Source organism: Nylanderia fulva, unplaced genomic scaffold (assembly GCF_048542155.1).
Source record: "Nylanderia fulva isolate GAGA-0341 unplaced genomic scaffold, ASM4854215v1 Scaffold34, whole genome shotgun sequence".
NCBI classification, from domain to species: Eukaryota; Metazoa; Arthropoda; class Insecta; order Hymenoptera; family Formicidae; genus Nylanderia; species Nylanderia fulva.
Genome location: NW_028190411.1, coordinates 1243535 through 1266366, shown reverse-complemented (window position 1 = coordinate 1266366; position 22832 = coordinate 1243535). Strand labels below are relative to the sequence as shown.

Below are 22832 nucleotides of genomic sequence, written 5' to 3'. Positions count from 1 at the left end.
AATGTATACCGTAATAATTAAGAGAATTATTCGGTGGGATGAGAGAGTTTCGAGACGTCTTGGCGATCAGAGTGACGCGGACAGTACATTTCCGGTTGAGCACAGTCAACAGATGCAACGAGAGAAGCAGCACGTTCTCCGTCGAGCGAGAGTCCAGCAAGATCCGGCTATTTTTACCTGGTCAACCTTGAACTTGCTGCCGCTGCCATCGCTGCTGCAGGAGCAGCAGCAGCAGCAGCAGCAATGATCTGATCACCAATAAAGGGACTTATCTAATTCTGAGAAAGGCAATCGCCTGTCGCGAAGGTAAGTACTTACGTTTTATTCTCATAGCCGCTGTACTTCGAGAGTATACATAATGCGATGTAATAGCTTATCGAGAGACACACGTGCACATAGGGAGATGATCGCGGAACCACTTAACACTTTGCATTATAATGATTTTTACGATATAATACATATAAAAATTTAATATTACATTCTTTTATTTATGATGTTCTATTTGTAATTTTTCTATTTTATTTATGTACTATTTTTTCACTATAATGTATATAATTATTGTGACAGATATATTTAAATGTTTCTTTCTGACTTTGTTTTTTTCTTAATTTTGATAAATTTAGAATTAATAAGCGTTATTCTTTTTTTTTCTAGTCTCTTTGACATTTAGTTACACCATTTTTTTATATAAATTATGTATGATTTTTCAGAGGTATAACTTTCGAATTTGTTATAAGTTCGACCGAGTTGTGCGAACAGAACCGATTAAGAGGGCGCGTGAATGAGACAGAGAGCAATGCAAGGCAAGAGTTATGCGATAGCGGCCACGAGATAATGTAAATGTAAACTCCCGGCCCGTTATCTGATCGGACAATGCATCTCTCGCGATACTCGCGCACTTGGCGCGAACGGGTGACCCGCATACCGAGTTATCTCCTCTTCTGACCGGACCGATGCAACTAAGGATGCCGTTTCGTATTGTCGATATCAGAGGTAAGATGCATTAAAGAGATCTTCCTGGAATGAAGAGCCGCAATCACCGGATATTTTTTCAATCGTATATGTAAATCGTATTAAATTCATAAATTTTTTCAGTGCAAAAGCTTACGAGAAATAGGATGCAAATTTTCAATTTCTATATGCATAAATTTCTCAGTGAATAAGAAATTAAAAATGAAAATAAAATACGAAGTTTATCAGAATGTTTTAATTTGAAATAATATTTAAAAATTAATATATGATAAAAAATTTTATTATATTAAGTTGCTTTTATGAAATAATTCATATGATGCGCATGTAATTACACGAAAAAATCGTGGTAATTATGAGGCACAATATAGTATTCAGATTTTTATAAGAGTTTTTCTAATTAAAAAAATATACAAAAAATATTAATATGTGGATAGTAAAATTAATCGAACCTATTTTATTAGAAGATATTTTTTATTATAGTGAATCTTTAATCAGAGAAACTCTTATAAAATTCTTTCAATACTATATTGTCTCACGATTACCATGATTTTCAGAATAAATTTTAAAAGAAAATTCTCTCCGTGTATATATTCATAAATGTCTAAAAAATTTTAAATAACACGAAAGGAGAAATCCGACTGATCAGCTGATCGCGATTAAAATTCGACACTTTAATTATCTTCTCTCATCTCTTCGACAGGAATTGTCACCTTGCATTCTTCGCGGGAAGGACCATTATTGTACATCGAGTCTTATCGATATCGGAAAGGAATGTTCATGCTGACTCTTCCAACATAGAGCTAGCTAAAACGATCCCGTCGACGAACGTCGGCATAATTTGGCGAGGCTACCGGTCGTGTCGGCAGCTACGGACGGACCTGGACATCGCGTTTATGCGAGAAGCACGTAATCGCATTCACGAGAGACTCCGCACTTGTCTGACGGGAGTATAAAACCAGCGGGCGAGAGCACAGAGAAAAGAGAAGAGGCTTCGCCGCCATATGGCGGCATAAAGATTCGCCCGCGCACTCGCACGGTGCATCTGAAATCTAGCCGGCTCGTTCTCGAAGTTTAGAAACAGAAGAAACAAAGAGAGAGAGAGAGACAAGAGTAAAAACGCATCAGATCTCTCGACACACGCGCGAGGAAAACCGCATATATCGCTCCTGCTGCAGGCCACGTCGCGCGTCAGGAGAGGAGTTATCATCCCTCTCCCAACTCCGCCCTTTTTCCCGCTCGCTATTTCCTGGTAGCGATTAACATCACCTCGTCTTCGTCATTTGTACCATTCCGCGAACGCGCTTCTCGTACATGTATTTGCATGCCGCGCGGCTCTTCCTCTCGGAGGAAGCAGGTCGAGCCGTTTTCTTTCGCGCCATTTAACGATGCGTTTCGGCGAACAATTCGAGCCGAGGCTGTAAGACCCGGGGCAAGACCGGCGCAAGTTCAAGTTCACGGGGTCGTTGCACGTGTGGTAGGTAGGTAGGCATCTCGTTTTTTCGCGTGTATGTGTGTGGGTGTATACGCATCGGTCGGTGCGTTCTTGCGAAGTCAGCTGGCCGCCAGCCAGAATGCCCCGACGACTGGATGACTTTCGATCACGCCGGGTGGGCTCGGTGCATCCACTTTGCCTCGAACGTAATTTCTTTTATCGCGCCGAAGAAGAGGGAAGGGGGAGACGAAGGAAGAAATAATTGTGCCTTGATAATTTTCGGTGGACGCGATAATGAGATGCGCATGAGTTTGCGCTTCTCTCGAGAACGATGACGTATATGTTACATCGTTTCGAGCGTTTCTCAGAAAGTTAATAAATTCGCCAATATACATATATTAAGGAGGTTTGCATGTAGAGAGGGCCACATGTGCATGTACGTAGGTATATAAAAAATTTGCGAAGATATTGTATGACTCACAAATCTATTAATTCAAGATTCTAAGATAAAAAATAATTTATTACACGATACGATGTGCAACAGCGAAGTTATTATATAATTACTATCATGTTTGTGTGTATGTAATACGCGTGATAATTTATCGATAAACTACTATTTATGCAAATAGTAGAAATAAATCAATGAACATTTTATATGTGCGATTTGGAAAGTAGTGATTCTGAGAGAACAATATATAATAGTATAATTTTCAATAAGATACGCTCATTAATCATAATTCTTAAGTGATGCAAAAATAACTTTTAACAAAAAGTATTATATACGTAATTATATACGCGAAACAACGTGATGAGTAGTTTTAATAAGAATGATTCAGCATTATTGCGTTGTTCAATTTTCGTCATATCTCCTTTCAAACTACGAATTCCATTTCCGAATACTTACGTAATGGTTTACGGATGCAGGTAGGCATTAAAAAGCCAGCCGAAGGGCAATGTTCCTCGCCTCTCGCGTACAGGTCACTCATCGTGGATGCATTTTCTGTATTCGTCGGAGCACTTCTCGCTCGTCTGGATTACGAAATGCAGCAGACGTATTGCGCAAATGCGGTAATCGCGCTATTGCCCTTGCCGGTTCTTACCCTGGCAACAAAAAGCCCGAGGAATAATGTTACACGGGCTTTCAAGGTACGACTTTTCCGTGACGTCTTTATAAATCTTTCATGAAACTTAATCTAAAAATTTCATGGATTTTATCAGTAAACATTACATGTATAAAATTTATATTATTTATGGTATATATTTTGAAGGAGAGCTCTGTTCTCTCACTTTTACTGAAACTTCGTAATATTATGTATTTTTATATATAAGATATAAATCTTTAAATTAAAATTATTGCTGTCAAAAAAAAAAGAATACAGTCTGCCCTCTTCGTAGGGGCATGTAATTTAAATATATATATTTTTAAAATTTTAATTATAAAAAAAGTAAAAGCGACAATTTTTACAGATTCGTGTTTATATGCATAAAAATATACGATATTATACGGAGAAGAAAGTTCTTTTTTATATTACCAAAAATAATATATAAATTTTATAGATGTAATATTTGTGTATGTACTACCTTTTTGTATTATTATATTTATTTAATATTATTACGCGGTGGATGCAGAATACTATTTACACGAATCATAGACACGATGAAAGTAATATAATAGATATGTTTGATATATAATAATTGATAATTGAAACGTAACTGTTTTTAAATTGCTAATATTCGTTCCATATATATTTTTATTGCGCGCGAGCCTCGATACTCCACCATTAACCACGAACGAGAAAGTACAGTAGAGCAACACTGATACCAGTTTCGAGACAGGCACGAAGTTGGCAATAGGCCGTAGGATGAAGCGCTCGACCAATCAGAAGAGAGACTTCGATCTCCGATTGGTCGGAGCAGAACTTGTCCAACCAATCGGAGACTGAGGATCATTAGATATAATTTGCATACAATCTAGACTATTGCTGCACTCGATGCACCATCTACAGTTCGCGATCACAGTTTCTGTCTGTTGCCGATCCGCTCCGATTGTGAGTATTAATTAACGTGTTACGTGTTAATTATTGCGTAAATCGGATCGCGTCGTGTATACGGACATCGCGATCGCTAAATCGATTCAGTTGATCGCGAATCTCGCTCGAATCTCGTTCGTTTCTCGTCCTTGGCGTCACAGCTAGAGTCGCCGAAAGTAGCCGGGCGAGTCATTATTAGCGTCCCTGCGAGTGCATTATTCGGACGCGTCGAACTGCCGGCTCCGTTTTTGGCGCTAATTTTCAGAGTTTTTCTGTCGGTCATATTCCGAGCGGTGCGGATAATACGCATTACGCGTTCGGTCGTATTTTTGACTCATTGTATCGAGTACGACGTCGACGATAAATAAAGGTCGTAATTTATCACGAATACTGCTTCGGCCAGCACCGCCATCAGTCAGTGCAAGTCAGAGGAGCAGAGTGCTGCCGCGGCTCTTCTGATTTCGTGCGCGAGTAACGCAAATAAACGGGAGTGCAAGTCCGGGAGTGCAAGTCCGGGAGTTGCCGTGTTTCGACGCAATCGAGAAGCGCAAATTCGTCGAAACTGGACAATTCCAATTATGGGCGAGTGGTGGGCATTACTTGAGAATTGTGATACCGAGGACTCTCCGCGAGAGGTCGAGGACTATCTGCGTAACAGTCGGTGGCGCGCAAATGTCGCTCCGCCATGACACTTCCCGCTCACTTCGCGAGTGTCACGAAATGCATTCGCGAGTGATCTTATTTTTTTCGTATCGGCCGCTCTCATTCGGACATGCATGTGGTGGGCGCAAAGTGCGATAATCGTATTGCATGCACAATCATTCGAAAAACAGTTTTGCAGTCCGTCATTCCAAGCATTGGGTATAAGCGTAAAACATTGCAAAAATAATAAACGGATGATCAGTGCCAAACCATATGGGATTATAGCAGAGCAGCAGTGGAACATTAAAGCGGATGTATTGAAGCAGAGAGGTTTAGATAATCGACTCAACGCAATGTGAGTTTATTTTTGTTTATGTTACATTGTTCGGAAAATAATCATTGACTGTTATTTTTAGGAATATAATAAAAAATTATATTACGTTTATATATATACATATTTGTAATTTAGAAATTAAAAGATTTTGACATATTAAAAATAAAATTATATAATTATATATATTTATATATATTAATAATGTTAGAATTGAAATTATTTTATTTATAATGAATTAAAAAAAATATTAATAAAACAAAAAACAATTTTAACTGAATGTAGAAAATAAAATTAACAACAAATTAATTTTGTTCATTATTTTCCGAACAATCAAGTTTACGCTTATCACTTTTAATTAAGTTTTGCCTATGTCTAAAATTTGATTAATTTGTCTCTTTTCTCGTCTCTGTCGAATTTATACGATACATTTATATACAGTTATTTATTTAAAGAGTGAATGGAAATAAGTGTTTTAAATTTGACTTATATACTTAACAATATTTATGCTACCGATGCACTTGATGTGGCTATTAAAATGTTCTCTCTCTCTCTCTCTCTCTATATATATATATATATATATATATATATATATCTTATTGAGCTTTCTAAAATACATTTCAAATATAAGATGATAGCAATGTTGCTATAAGAATATTTAAATTAGGAAATACTATTCGTTATTTTATAATCCGAATTAAATTTTCAAAATTATTTATACATTATAAAATAGAAACATTATTTATTCTATTTAAAAAATATGAAATGAAAAAATTTTTTTAATTTTCAGAGAAAATTTTATATTTAAAATATTGTTGCAATACTCTGAAAAAATACAGAGGAAAGAGAGAGAGGCATCTATACAGTTTTCTTCTACTGATTATCTACGTAATGTAATTTCTGCTATTCTCTCATTCGCAACATTTCATTCTTATTTGTTCGAGACACCGTGTAGGCGTCGAGAAAGAAAATGTTCGTTCTCAGAATAGCAGATGAAAAGAATTGAGATTTTGAATTTTTTGACACTCGTTAGAGTCATTGTTTGAATGCTGCATTATTAAAAATTAAAATTTAATCTATATTTACAGACTAAATTATATATCACAAATTCGAGAGACATTGAAAAAAGGCAAATTAAAGAATTTTTAAATTTGATCCTATTTCAATTTTCTGCAATCGCGATTGTCTTGTAATCACAAACTAAATCTTTTTTTTGAATACAATATTGTATAATGTATAATAACACTTTAGAGTAAATATAATTAAGCTGAATATATATTATATAAAAAAATCTTTTTAATTATTTAAATGCTTAAATGCAAAGCATTAAATTTTTTTTTTAATTTTCTGGGAGGGAATTACTGCAGTGACTTCTTTTTTTCAATTAATTAATATTAAAAACTAATATTAGGAAAAATAAAACTAACCTAAGGAATAATGAAACTAATCTAAGGAAAAATAATACTAATATTAGGAAAAATAATAGTAATATTAGGAAAAATAAAACAAATATTAGGAAAAATAATACTAATATCAGGAAAAATAGTACTAATATTAGGAAAAATGTTTTTTTGGCAAGTTGTAAAGTATTAATATAAAATTGAGAATAACGCGCGCTTTCGTTGTTCTAATTTATAAAATATGTTATGTATGAAACATTTCTGCGATAATCTTTACGTACTTACTACTTACTAAAAGTATTAAAAAAGTACCATTTACTAATACTTTACTAAAAGTAATCTTTACGGAAAATACTCGCTATAGTTTTATTGCCAATTATTCCGTGCGTGTAAAATTGATATTTTATTTTGATTAAACTCATAAATAATTAAAATTCTGATTTTATTTACAATAGTTCTATATAGAGTTCCCCAGTTATAGTACCCAAAAATGCACATTTTCGAGCTTAAAGGTGAGATGCCAGTCTATTTGCAAACATTCTATTTTTTCGAAAACAGTTCTTTTGCAGTATTTGGCATGTACAATGCCTTTTTAAAAAGTTTTGATAATTAAAACATTTTGAAATTTTTTTGATAGAACTATCAATATCTTATCCGTATACTCGTATATTTTTCGGACAAAATAATTATTCAAAACATTTTTAAATTATCAAAATTTTATAATTAATATTTTATAATTATCAAAACTCTTTGGAAAAGCACTGTACATGTCAAAAATTATACGAGAACTGTTTTAGGAAAAATATAACTTCCGAAAATCGACTGGTATCTTACCTTTAAGCTCGTAAACATGCATTTTTCGGGCACTATCAGGAACTTTAGAACTATTGTAAATAAAGTCAGAAAATTATCTTAATTATTTATGAGTTTCCACAAAATAAGACGCCAACTTTAACACAATTATTCCTACTATTTAATAAAACTCGGGAGGGAGAATATATACTCTAATTTGTAAATTTATTCATTAAGTATCGTCGAAATATATAAATGCTGCAGAGAGTAACCAGCAATCCGCTGTGTACCACTATACTGCGGTAAATAACTTAATTTAAACGATGAGATTCCAGCGCCCTAGGTGTGCACGCGATAAGGTTTCTCGTAAACGCGGCAGCGGCAGCGACGAGCATCATCGTGATAGCGCGCGAGTCACGGATAAGATATTTTACGTAATAAAAGCGCGGGTCGATCTGGCGTTAACATCGTCGAGACGAGCGAACTCGCGCGAGAGAGAGAGAGAGGCCGCATTATACCACCACCTATATACCATCGCTCTCCACCACGGCTTCGAAGCTGTGTTGCGTACGTCAGGCACCGTGTGTTAAGCCTCAAAGCTAACTACCTTGTGCGACCGGAGGTCAAACCAGGGGACCACACAGCCGCGGCCGTAACTCAGATCTATTATATTTCGCAGTTTGTTGCACTCTTCATTTTTCTCTTCTTTCTCTTTCTCTCTTTCTTCTTTCTCTTTTTTTTTAATTTTATCCTGGCAACCCCGATATCTTTTCGCGACAGGGTGAGGTTCTTGCATCGGCGGCAGAAATATGCAAATAGTTCCTGATGCTGCGATTGTCGAGATTGGATTATGTGTGTCATAAAAATGCCTGACCTGCAATTTTAATATCTAGCTTGAATTTGACAAATATATGGTTCGCTGGATCGTTCAAATCAGAATTAATATCATAAATTGTGGATTAGTATCCATATATTATTTCTTTCTATCTTTTCTCTGAAAATAAGATTGAAAAATACAGAGTAGAATAGATCACGGAGAAATTGATGTTCTTAAAATTTTTCTCGAGAAATGCAATTCGGCGAAAGTACAATTTGCTGATGTGTATCCGAATGAAAGAGATGAAAGTACAGACACATCGGCAAACGTTCCGATGAATTCAAGGAATTGCATAATGGCGAATCGCAGGACCGGCTCGACCTCGTCGCTTTAAAGAGGATACTCGTTCGCGATGATCCTTATCTATGTAGGAAGTCATCCGCGCAAGCAGATCCAATCTCGCGCCGTGTGTTAGGTAATGCTTCTTCCGACTGCTAAATGCACATCGTCCTGGCCGTTGACTTCCTCCCTTTGCCCAGGCACCTTGCTCTGTCACTCCGCACGTCGTGCAACATGAATATTGCGATCATTTTTTTATCAAAGAAAAATCTTCCTCTGCTGTAAAAAATCAGATAGTATGGTGCAAAAATTTTTATATCGAATTCTCACTTTTATGGTAACCTAATCATTGTTTTCATTAAATTAATTTTTTTGTTATGAATCATGTACTTTAATAACATTTTTGTTACCACTGTTGAACAGGCCACAATCTACTTTTTAAAAATAAAAAATCTAATACCGCCTAATAATGAGTTATTTATGAGCTTTTCTAATTAAAAATTTTTAAGCTTGTTGCATTGCACAGGAATTTAATATTTTTTGTGGAAGGGGGCAACGTCGACCTTCCCTCACAAAAAGTGTAAATTCCTGTTCAATGGATTGTGCTTAAAATTTTTTATTTGCGTGATATCAAGCTCATTTTTGTGCGTTATTAGATTTTTTATTTTTGGAAAGTGAGGTGGAAAAGCGGTATATATAACAATTATTCTGACTAATAATGGCTAAATGATTAGTATAATCTATGTTGTATTTCGAAATTTTACAAATTCTTTTTCTTACATCTTTTACATTTCTTAGACTATACTCATAGATTGTTAGTGCCTTGAACGATAATTAATGCAGCCAAAATTGATATATCTTTTTGCCATTTTTTAAGTTTTAAAAAGACTTAGTTTTAAATAGACTTAGATATCAAATAAACTTATTAATTTATTTTCGCAATTTAATCAGAAAAAAAATAAATAGAGAAATATTTTAAGAATATCTATAGTTGCGCATATCTGTGCTTGGCATTTATTATCTTGGTCTTTATTCATAATGAATTTTGTAAATATATTAATATAGGTACAGTTCAAATCTATTTAATATATCGTAATTTTATTTAAAATTAATTGCGAATTCTGTGCCAAAAACTTTACCGATTAAAGAAACATCATGCCAAAAATTACACAATCAGAAATATTCCAATAGGCGAATATTAAAACTTGACAATTCTCGCAAGTATTTTTGAAATAGCTTAGAACAGTTCTATAAAATCGAAAACCATCAAAATGTGAAGAAAAGAAAAATAAAGCATTAAAAGATTGTACCAAATTTTGAACGGGATAAAATGTTAAATTAAAGGAAAATAAAAGGTTAAAGGAAAATAAAATGATAATCTATAAAAGTTATTTAAAAATGCTACTTTCTTTATTATATTGAATAGTTGATATCAATTCTTATTAAAATGATATAAAAATGAAATGATTTGAAATATCAACAATATTTCAAAACAAATACAAAAATATATCTGATTAAATATTTTTGTCAATACAATATTTTTATAAAATTATTCTTGCAGAATTAATAATAAATTTATGTTATATAATATATAATGTCTTTTATTATAAAGGTAAAAAAAATTATAAATATAAATAATTTAAAAAAGCAACTTGATAACTAACAAATTGTCTGATAATTAACAAACTATGTTCGCAAAATAGGTCATATTATAATTTTATGTTATTTCGCTTTATATTACATCGAGAAAAGAGTATAAATAATTAATATTTATCAAACGGGATAATTGAATAACTTTCTTCTCCATCACACTCCAAAAACTTTTCCAGTTTTCTATCATTATCACACAAATCGACATCAGAATCATCAAAATTAGCAAGATCGGTACTACAAGTTGACTGATAATAGCTGCTTGATATTGCAGCAGTTTTACCAGGAATTAAAAAATTGTCTAAAGTATTTGATAATCTGCACATAATTAAAAATAGAAATTCCTGAATTAATATCTTAACATTTTGCTTGTTAATTATATGCACATAATAATTAAGTACAAATAATATATATATATATATATATATATATATATATATAAGTACAAATAATATATATATATATATATATATATATATATATATATTATTTGTACTTAATTATTATGTGCATATAATTAACATATATATATATATACATATATGTTATAAATAATATTAAAAAATTTGTTTCTTGATGTTTACATCGAGAAATCAGTGTAAATAATTACTCATTAGATGAAGGCATTGAAGGACACTCTTCTTGAAATGAATCGGAAGAATTAAAATTCGGATCATAATTCTTAAAGTAAGTTCTAAGTATAGATGGCTGCTGATGATTATTGCTGGTTGATGTTGGAATGTTTTCAACATTTTTACATGGATCAAAAAGATTGTTTAATCTAAATGATAATCTGCATAACAAAATTAACAACAAAAATTTTGAATTAATCAATGTTATAAGACTTGTTTGAACCATGTGTACAATGAATAATTATTAATTACAATAAGATTTTTTTCTTATTTCAGCAATTCTCATTGAAAATTTTAGTTTCTATTTTTTTCAATATTTTCATAATTAAATTAATACAATTTAAATGCTCATTAAATATTTTAATTTTAATTTTTTTTAATATTTTCATAAATTTGATATATACAAATACTATTTAAATACCATATTCCTTGTCCGATTATTTAATTTTTATACTTATTCATAATTTATACTTAATTAAATTATTAAACATTACCAATTACAAGAAATACAATAGAGAACAAATTTGTGTAATTACATTTTAATATATAATATATATTAGCTACATAAGTTATATTGACTCAAATATTCATATTCCTACGCATTTTTAAAATTAAAATTAATTTTTTATTCATTGTACACATTTCTGTTCATTTTGTACATAAAAGGACATATAAAAGATAAAAAAACATAGCAATAAAATTTTATCGATTATTCTTCTTACTTCTGTGGTATGAATTCTTGAGGTACAATGACATGATGAACTTCGTATAAATGTATCATAAATATAAAGGCATGGTATTTACTAAATCGTTTGCAAATTTCGCATCTCGGAATAATTAATTGGCCAATCACCCAGGTTTGGAGTTTATTTGTTATTTCTTTATTAAGTTTATGAATGTTGTTTATGTGGTATATCATATTATCAGTTCTATATACTGGTTCATAAGTATTATCACAATAATTGCATTTGAATTTGTGATCTATTTTAGAATGTGTCCATTTTGTTTCTGAGTTATTATAAATTGCAAAATGTTTTGTTCTCATATGTGCCTTTAAACTTAGTTTTAAATCGTGGTTGAATAAACTAAAACAAATATCGCATTTGGTAAATTCGCCGTTATATATTGTAAAGTAATGCCATATCCATTCACGAGACCTTGATGTTCTGCATAAAATAAAAAGTACAAATTGCTGAATTAATTAATATATTTTAATGTCTTGTTCGTAATTCATGTACATAATGTATAATTATTAAATAATAAATACAAATAATAAATGTAAATCATTTGATGAAAGTTTAAAACATTTTGTGTCTATATCGATGCTTAATATATATGTAGATAATTAACAAGCTATATGTTCTCAAAAAAGGCAAAATAATTTTGTGTTACTTTGTTTTATGTTACAATAAAAAAAGCAGTGTATAAATAATTACTTATTGTTAAGAGCACAAGGTGGATACGATGAACAACTTTCTTCTTCAGCAATCTCCATTGTCCTCTTATAATTGTAATCTACAATAAAATTTTGAAAGTAAATTTTAAAAATAAATAAGTTTGAATGCTGTAATAATCATAAATTATTATTATTATTAATATAACATTTATATATATATATATATTAACTTAATAAAACATTTTCATTAAACATTTCTCGACGAAAATTTAAATTTCAATATTTTTTTTACTATTTTTATAAATTCGATATATGTACGAATATTGTTCAAATACAAATATTTTTGCTTAATTATTTAATTATTGTACATGTTCATTTTAATAACATTATAAGTAGGTATTGCTACAACCTAATTAAATTGTTATAAATTACAAGAGTATAAAATACAACAGATGGCATATTTATACGATCGAAATTAATTATAATATTAGCTAAATTAAATAGCCTCGAATATTTATATATATATATATATATATATATATGTATATATAAATATAATATTTGTTATAAAACTACATTTTAAAAGTCAGAATTTTATTTTATTATATATGATACATATATTATTCTGTTTATTACTTACAAATGTACATAAACACAAACAACACAAAATTTAGATATATACATATAAATGATTAAGAAAAACAAAATTATAATTTAATTATATTATTTATCCATATTAAATATGTTTTTGGATTAAGAGTAGGGTCAGTTTTGTAACAAAACTTATTTGATATTTTGTAATTTATTCTTTTGTAATATAGTTTACTTTGATAGGAAATATTTTAATAAAATTGTTAAATTTTTTATGAGCGATTTGATGATGAAACATGATTAGAATTAATAAAAATGATCACAAATATTACATGGCTTATTGTTTTTTGATATGATATAATTCTATAATCAATTATTACCTTCGCTCGACGTGGCTCCTATGATATCTGCTTTGTATCATTGATCGTGCACTACTGGATAGAAAGAATTATTTTGATGAAAACTGTACGAAAAATGTAAAATATTATTAACAGAAAATGGAAAGGTGGCCGGAAAACGTATTTGTTATAGGAATGTAAATATTGATATACAGTCTAAATCTGTCTAACGTGTCTTTACTTTTACCATTTTTTTAATTCAATGCCGTTAAATTTTCGGATTAGAAAATGATTCTAAAAATTTATCTCAAATATTACAATAGATGCATATTAAAAACTTTCAAAATTCTGAAACATATTTTTACATGGGTATCATTAGCAAAGATTGTTTCTGTTAAAATAACCACTTCTGTTAAAGAAAAAGTGTAAACTATTAGATTAATAAAAAGACAATAAATGCAAAATATGTATATTAATCAAATATTTGATAGTGGACTTGTATATGCATTGAATAAATTATAATATTATTTTTACTATTACACTTATTTAATGATGCTATTTATTTTATTTATAAAAATTGCATTAATTTTATTTTACTTTTATCGTATTCAAAATGTTGAATGTGTGAACAAATTATAAAAGCGAAAATACTTTTTTCACAAAAATATTTTTGTTAAATACTCTTTTAGAAGATTATTCTTACAGAATCTATCGTAGAAAATTTGTCTTTTTCTCTCTCTCTCTCTTTCTCATTAATATGTAAAATATTTGATATATATAAAAAATATATATAAAAGATGATAAATATAAACGTTATGAAAAATATAAATTGGATTCTATTTTTGTCAATATTTGATAAATAATTAACAGAATATTTGATTCAATATATAATTAATTTTATATAAGACATTTATTAAATGTTACAGAAACCGAAAATGTCTATGTATGAGAAGTTTGTTAATATTTTTGCTTATTTGAGGTTATTTAAGTCGTTAACATTTTGTAAATATATTAATATAGGTACAGTTCAAATTTAGTTAATATAATTGTAATTTTATTTAAAAGTAATTGCGAATTCTATGCCAAAAACTTTACCGATTAAAGAAACATCACGCCAAAAATTACACAATCATAAATATTCCAATAGGCGAATATTAAAATTTGACAATTCCCGCAAGTATTTTTGAAATAACTTAGAACAGTTCTATGAAATCGAAAACCATCAAAATGTGAAGAAAAGAAAAATAAAGCATTAAAAGATTATACCAAATTTTGAACGAGTCAAAATGTTAAATTAAAAGAAACTAATAAAATGATAATCTATTAAAATTATTTAAGAATGCTACTTTCTTTATTATATTCAATATTTTATACCAATTCTTACCAAAATGATTATCAACAATATTTCAAAACAAATATAAAAATATATCTGGTAAAATATTTTAAATTTTGTCAATATAATACTTTTATAATATTATTCTTGCAGAATCAATCATAAATTTATGTTATATAATATATAATGTCTTATTATAAATGTAAAAAAATTATAAATATAAATAATTTAAAAAAGCAACTTGATAACTAACAAACTGCCTAATAATTAACAAACTATGTTCGCAAAATAGTTCATATAATTATAATTTCATGTTATTTCGCTTTATATTACATCGAGAAAAGAGTATAAATAATTAACATTTATCAAACGGGATAATTGAATAACTTTCTTCTCCATCACACTCAAAAAACTTTTCCATTTGTCAATAATTATCACACAAATCGACATCAAAATCCTCCGAATCAGCAAGATCGGTACTACAGGTTGAATGATAATAGCTATGCTGCTTGATGTTGCAGTAGCTTTACAAGAAATTAAAAGATTGTCTGAAGTATTTCGATCATAATCTGCACATAATTGAAAATAAAAATTTTTGAATTAATATCTTACGTTATGGTTGTTATACATGTATACAATACGTAATTATTAAGTAGAAATAATAAATTTAAAATATAAATATGTTATAAATAATATTAAAAAATTTGTTTCTATCGACGCTTGATAAACAGATAATTAACAACTGTATGTTCGCAGAAGAGTCTATATAAATATAATTTTATGTTTTTTACTTTACGTTATATTGAGAAAGCATTGCCAATAATTACTTATTAGGCGAAACAATTCAATAACTTTCTTCTCCTTTATAGTCCATGCTTCTCTGCTTCTTTTATAAGATATAAATCTATATCAAATTCCTCAGAATCAGTAAGGTCAGTACTGACAATTGACTGATGAAAGGTGCTTGATGTGGCAGTATTGTCACCAGAACTTAAAAGATTGTCTAAAATATTTGGTGATCTGCACAAAATTGTGAAAATATAAATACCTGAATTAATATCTTAACGTTTTGCTTGTTAATTATATGCACATAATTATTAAGTACAAATTATATATATATATATATATATATATATATATATATATATATATGACCCATACAGAGTTACGACTGTTACTCTATAAAAGTAACGCGTTACCGTTACCGTTACTGTTAATAAAAATTAACGCGTTATCGTTACCGTTTCTCAAAAAGTAACGATTCGTTGTTTTTTCGTTATATTTTCGGTTTTTGTAATGCTAGAGCCTAATATTATTAAAATGTATAATTATATGTAGGAAGTGTTTTTTAATATTAAATATTTATTTGCATTTGTTGCATGTAATCTTTATTATTTATTATATATTATTTTAATATTATCTCAGAGAGAATTAAAAAATAACGTCATCCGCGATTTGGCTCTTATTGCCTGTTTGACACTTTAAATTTATATTTAAATTTAAAAAATAACGATAAAAGTAACGGCTAATTCGTTAGCGTTACTGTGAAAATGTAACGACGTTACCGTTACCGTTACAGATAGAAAAAAGTAACGACCGTTCCCGAACAAATAACGGTAACGGTAACGACGTTACAAGTAAGTTACTTCTCAATTCTGGATATATGAGTCATTCCACGTCAAATCGACCACCCTTCGTCCATAATTGTATTGAAGTAAATTCAACTTTCAAGGTACCAAAATTTAGCTTGAAGCATCTAGTTTTTTGTACCGTATGGCGATTTTGAAAAATGTTAAATAATGACCTTGGTTTTGTCAGTTATAGAAAGAATGTATTTTTTTATTCAAATCTTTACTATTTTCTTACATATGAAGTATAAAATTCATTTTTAATGTAATTTAATCCGCTGTATTCGAATCTGAAGTCAGAAAAACAAAATATATATTTTAGCAAATAAATAATTAGTTGTTATTGATATTTACTTCTAAAAAATAAAATTAATATTTTTATTTTCAAAAATGCTTTTTTCTCTTTTTCCTACGACATTTCTGTGTTAGAATATAAACTATAATTATCGTATTCTGCACAATTGCACATTTGGCAGTATCAACAATATTTTTAATATTTTATGAAAAAGCTTTCTGCGTTTATACAGGATTAATATTGTCTGTACATTATTTTTCAGCCCCAAATTTTACATTTTAAATAATAAAATTTTTTAAATTATAAACGCCGAAAGCATTTTCATAAAATATTAAAAATATAATTGATTCTGCCAAATGTGCAATTGTGCAGAATACGATAATTAGTTAATATTTTAGCACAGAAATGTTGTAGTAAAAAGAAAAAATAGCATTTTTACAAATAATAACATTAATTTTATCTTTTAAAAGTAAATATCAATAACTAATTATTTATTTGCAAAAGTAGAAATTTTGTTTTTTTAACTTCAGATTCAGATTCAGCGGATCAAATTGCATTAAAAATGACTTTTGTACTTTATTTGTAAGGAAATAGTAAACATTTAAATAAGAAAATATATACCATTTTTTATATAACTGACTGAACCAAGATCATTATTTAACATTTTTCAAAATCGCCACACGGCATAAAAACTAAATGCTTCAAGTTAAATTTTGGTACCTTTAAAGTGAAACTTACTTTAATACAATTATACATATATATATATATATATATATATGTTATAAATAATATTAAAAAATTAGTTTCTGTCAATGCTTCTTGATAAATAGATAATTAACAAACTGTTCGCAAAACAGTCAATCTAATTATAATTTCATATTATTCCATTTTATGTTACATCGAGAAATCAGTGTAAATAATTACTCAAATGTATCGGAAGAATTAAAAATCGGATCATAATCCTTAAAGTAAGTTCTAAGTATAGATGGCTGCTGATGATTATTGCTGGTTGATGTTGGAATGTTTTCAACATTTTTACATGGATCAAAAAGATTGTTTAATCTAAATGATAATCTGCATAACAAAATTAACAACAAAAATTTAGAATTAATCAATGTTATAAGACTTGCTTGAACCATGTGTACAATGAATAATTATTAATTACAATAAGATTTTTTTCTTATTTAAGCAATTCTTATTGAAAATTAAATTAATACAATTTAAATACTCATTAAATATTTTAATTTTTATTTTTTTAAATATTTTCATAAATTTGATATATACAAATACTATTTAAATACCATATTCCTTGTCCGATTATTTAATTTTTATACTTATTCATAATTTACACTTAATTAAATTATTAAACATTACCAATTACAAGAAATACAATAAAGAACAAATTTGTGTAATTAAATTTTAATATATAATATATATTAGCTACATAAGTTATATTGACTCAAATATTCATATTCCTACGCATTTTAAAAATTAAAATTTATGTTTTATTCATTGTACACATTTCTGTTCATTTTGTACATAAAAGGACATATAAAAGATAAAAAACATAGCAATAAAATTTTATCGATTATTCTTCTTACCCCTGTGGTATGAATTCTTGAGGTACATCGACATGATGAACTTCGTATAAATGTATCATAAATATAAAGGTATGGTATTTACTAAATTGTTTGCAAGTTTCGCAATCCGAAATAATTAATTGGTCAGTCACCCAGGTTTTTAGTTTATTTGTTATTTCTTTATTAAGTTTATGTCTTTTGTTTATGTGTGATTTCATGTTACCAAATTCATATACTGGTTTATAAGTACTAGAACAATAATTGCATTTGAATCTGTGATCTATTTTAGAATGTGTCCATTTTGTTTCTGAGTTATTATAAATTGCAAAATGTTTTGTTCTCATATGTGTCATTAAACGTTGTTTTATATCGTTTTTGAATACACCAAAACAAATATCGCATTTGGTAAATTCGCCGTTATATATTGTAAAGTAATGCCATATCCATTTAAGAGACCTTGATGTTCTGCATAAAAAATAAAAAGTACATATTGCTGAATTAATCAATATTTTAAAGTTTTGTTTGTAATTCATGTGCATAACGTATAATTATTAAATACAAATAATAGATGTCAATCATTTGAAAAAATTTTTTTTAAAATTTTGTGTCTATATGTCGATACTTAATATGTAGATAATTAACAAATTTTATGTTCGTAAAACAGTCAATATAATTATAATTTCATATTATTCCACTTTATGTTACATCGAGAAATCAGTGTAAATAATTACTCATTAGTTGAAGGCATTGAATGACACTCTTTTTCATATGAATCGGAAGAATAAAAAGTCAGATCATAATCCTTAAAGTAAGTTCTAAGTATAGATGGCTGCCGATGATTATTGCTGGTTGATGTTGGAATGTTTTCAACATTTTTACAAGGATAAAAAAGATTTTCTAATCTAATTGATAATCTGCATAACAAAATTAACAACAAAAATTTTGAATTAATCAATGTTATAAGACTTGCTTGAACCATGTGTACAATGAATAATTATTAATTACAATAAAATTTTTTTTTTCTTTAAGCAATTTTCATTAAAAATTTTAGTTTTTATTTTATTCAATTTTTTCATGATTAAATTAATACAATTTAAATACTCATTGTATATTTTAATTTTTATATTTTTAAATATTTTCATAAATTTGATATATACAAATACTATTTAAATACCATATTCCTTGTCCGATTATTTAATTTTTATACTTATTAATAATTTATACTTAATTAAATTATTAAACATCACCAATTACAAGAAATACAATAGAGAACAAATTTGTGTAATTACATTTTAATATATAATATATATTAGCTACATAAGTTATGTTGACTCAAATATTCATATTCCTACGCATTTTAAAAATTAAAATTTATGTTTTATTCATTGTACACATTTCTGTTCATTTTGTACATAAAAGGACATATAAAAGATAAAAAACATAGCAATAAAATTTTATTGATTATTCTTCTTACCCCTGTGGTATGAATTCTTGAGGTACAATGACATGATGAACTTCGCATAAATGTATCATAAATATAAAGGTATGGTATTTACTAAATTGTTTGCAAGTTTCGCAATCCGAAATAATTAATTGGTCAGTCACCCAGGTTTTTAGTTTATTTGTTATTTCTTTATTAAGTTTATGAATGTTGTTTATGTGGTATATCATATTATCATATCTATATACTGGTTCATAAGTATTATCACAATAATTGCATTTGAATTTGTGATCTATTTTAGAATATGTCCATTTTGTTTCTGAGTTTTTATAAATTGCTAAATGTTTTTTTATCATATGTGAAATTAAACTTTTTTCTATATGATGGTTGAGTACAGCAAAACAAATATTGCATTTGGTAAATTCGCCGTTATATATTGTAAAGTAATGCCACATCCATTCATAATACCTTGATGTTCTGCATAAAATAAAAAGTACAAATTGCTGATTTAATCAATATATTTTAATGTCTTGTTCGTAATTCATGTGCATAATGTATAATTATTAAATACAAATAATAAATGTAAATCATTTGATGAAAGTTTAAAACATTTTGTGTCTATATCGATGCTTAATATATATGTAGATAATTAAAAAGCTATATGTTCTCAAAAAAGTCAAAATAATTTTGTGTTATTTTGTTTTATGTTACACTAAAAAAAGCAGTGTAAATAATTACTTATTGGTAGGAACACAAGGTGGATATGATGAACAACTTTCTTCTTCAGCAATCTCCATTGTCTTTTTATAATTATAATCTACAATAAAATTTTCATGGTAAATTCAAAAATAAGTAAGTTTAAATGTTGAAATAATTATAAATTATTATTATTAATAAAACATCTATATACATATATATATATATATATATATATATATATATATATACATTTTTATTAAACATTTCTCGACAAAAATTTAAATTTCAATCTGTTTTTACTATTTTTATAAATTCGATATACAAATATTATTCAAATACAAATATTTTTGCTTAATTATTTAATTATTATACTTATTCGATTTAATAAAATTATAAATAGATATTACAACAACCTAATTAAATTGTTATAGATTACAAGAGTATAAAATACAACAGATGGCATATTTATACGATCGCATTTGAATATAATATTAGCTAAATAAATAGCTATAAATATTTATATCTATAATAATAAGCACCATCTGTCTGTATGTTTGTCTAACCGTGAACTACTTTTACATTTATGGACCGATTTTCGTAAAACAGGTACCAAAATGTTGCAAATTTTTCGGGGATGGATGTTATGTGGTTTTTTTAAGTTTTATCCCCCATCCACGCACCCACCTACGCAATTGCATATTTATGGACCAATTTTTTTGAAATTGGTACTAAAATAGTATATATCTAATATCTATGATAAAATTACATTTTTAAAGTCTGAATTATATTTTATTATTTATGATACATATACTATTCTGTTTAAAACTTACAAATGTACGTAAACACAAAGAACACAAAATATAGATATACATATAAATGATTAAGAAAAACAAAATTATAATTTAATTATATGTTATTTATTAATATTCAATATATTCTTGTGGTTTTAGGGTTGATTTTATAAGAACTTTTTTTGATATTTTGTAATTCATTCTTTTGTAATATAGTTTATTTTGTAACGAAATATTTTAATAAAATTGCTAAATTTTTTGTGAGTGATTTGATGATGAAACATGACTTTGTTAACCATCATTATGTATACTTTTTCAGGATTTTATTAAAATTTAATTCTGTATTCGATAGAATTAATAAAAATTATCACATATATTACATGAACTATTGTTTTTTGATATAATTTTATAATCAATTATTACCTTCGCTCGACGTGGCTATAATGATATCTGCTTTGTATCGTTGATCGTGCACTACTGGATAGAAAGAATTATTTTAACGAAAACTGTACAAAGAATATAAAATATTATTAACAGAAAAGGGAAAGGTCGCCGGAAAACGTATTTGTTATAGGAATGTAAATATTGATATAACAGTCTAAATCTGTCTAACGTGTCTTTAATTTTACCATTTTTTTAATTCAATGCCGTTAAATTTTCGGATTAGAAAATGATTTTAAAAATCTCAAATATTACAATAGATGCATATTAAAAACTTTCAAAATTGTGAAACATATTTTTACATGGATATCTTTAGCAAAGATTGTTTCTGTTAAAATAACCACTTCTGTTAAAGAATAAGTGTAAACTATTAGATTAATAAAAAGACAATAAATGCAAAATATGTATATTAATCAAATATTTGATAGTGGACTTGTATATGCATTGAATAAATTATAATATTATTTTTACTATTACACTTATTTAATGATGCTATTTATTTTATTTATAAAAATTGCATTAATTTTATTATACTTTTATCGTATTCAAAATGTTGAATGTGTGAACAAATTATAAAAGCGAAAATACATTTTTCGCAAAAATATTTTTGTTAAATACTTTTTTAGAAGATTATTTTTACAAAATCTATCGTAGAAAATTTGTCTTTCTCTCTATCTCTCTTTCTCATTAATATGTAAAATATTTGATATATATAAAAAATATATATAAAAGATGATAAATATAAACGTTATGAAAAATATAAATTGGATTCTATTTTTGTCAATATTTGATAAATAATTAACAGAATATTTGATTCAATATATAATTAATTTTATATAAGACATTTATTAAATGTTACAGAAACCGAAAATGTCTATTTATGAGAAGTTTGTTAATTTTTTTGCTTATTTGAGGTTATTTAAGTCGTTAACATTATAATACATGTTAATGATAATTATGTATGAATATATATAATTATTTGATATAGCAATATCTTTAACATATTTTGTTAAAATTATTAAATCAACTGAAACTATTCGATAATCTGTATAGAAGAAAGATTAATAAATAATTATTAGATTAATGAATTATATAAATGAAATTATATAGGAACGTGTGCCAATAATACAGATGCTTTACTCGTTGCGATTTATGTGAAGATAATCGACTTTTATATATTTAATACTGCTTGACAAAAGTTTGTTATATAAGACCCCCGAGCCGCTCACATTTGCAATCTACATTCTCGACTGCATTTGAGT

The 22832-nt window shown here is 27.7% G+C and overlaps 2 protein-coding genes and 1 long non-coding RNA gene across 6 annotated transcripts in view; 2 read left to right on the top strand and 1 right to left on the bottom strand.

Annotated features, from left to right (window-relative positions):
* Nucleotides 1–719: 719 nt before the first annotated feature.
* Nucleotides 720–3245, top strand: LOC146722267 (uncharacterized). The gene is made up of 2 exons (XR_014925245.1): nt 720–993; nt 1673–3245. It is a non-coding gene; the product is annotated as an uncharacterized LOC146722267 (long non-coding RNA).
* Nucleotides 3246–5365: 2120 nt separating this feature from the next.
* LOC114937463 (uncharacterized) overlaps nt 5366–22832 on the top strand; it is a 157869-nt gene continuing 140402 nt past the window's right edge. The window contains exon 1 of the mRNA XM_085485074.1: nt 5366–5431. The gene's annotated coding sequence lies outside the window, so the exon portion shown is untranslated. The remainder of the gene's footprint in view (nt 5432–22832) is intronic.
* Nucleotides 10318–21626, bottom strand: LOC114937511 (uncharacterized). Of its 4 annotated transcripts, none has more exons than XR_003820899.2 (8): nt 21553–21626; nt 20378–20456; nt 19673–20116; nt 18930–19112; nt 18220–18663; nt 17543–17692; nt 15487–15715; nt 14976–15264 (listed from the first exon to the last, which is right to left on the bottom strand). XR_003820899.2 is itself a non-coding variant. In XM_029310997.2 (8 exons), the coding sequence occupies exons 2-7, from the start codon at nt 20434–20436 to the stop codon at nt 15559–15561; spliced, it is 1437 nt and encodes a 478-aa protein (XP_029166830.2). In that variant the 5' UTR covers nt 20437–20456; nt 21553–21626; the 3' UTR covers nt 14976–15264; nt 15523–15558. The 4 variants fall into 4 exon arrangements, 2 of the variants coding, with proteins under 2 accessions (XP_085341203.1, XP_029166830.2); XR_003820898.2 differs by having other exon boundaries at nt 15492–15715; XM_029310997.2 differs by having other exon boundaries at nt 15523–15715.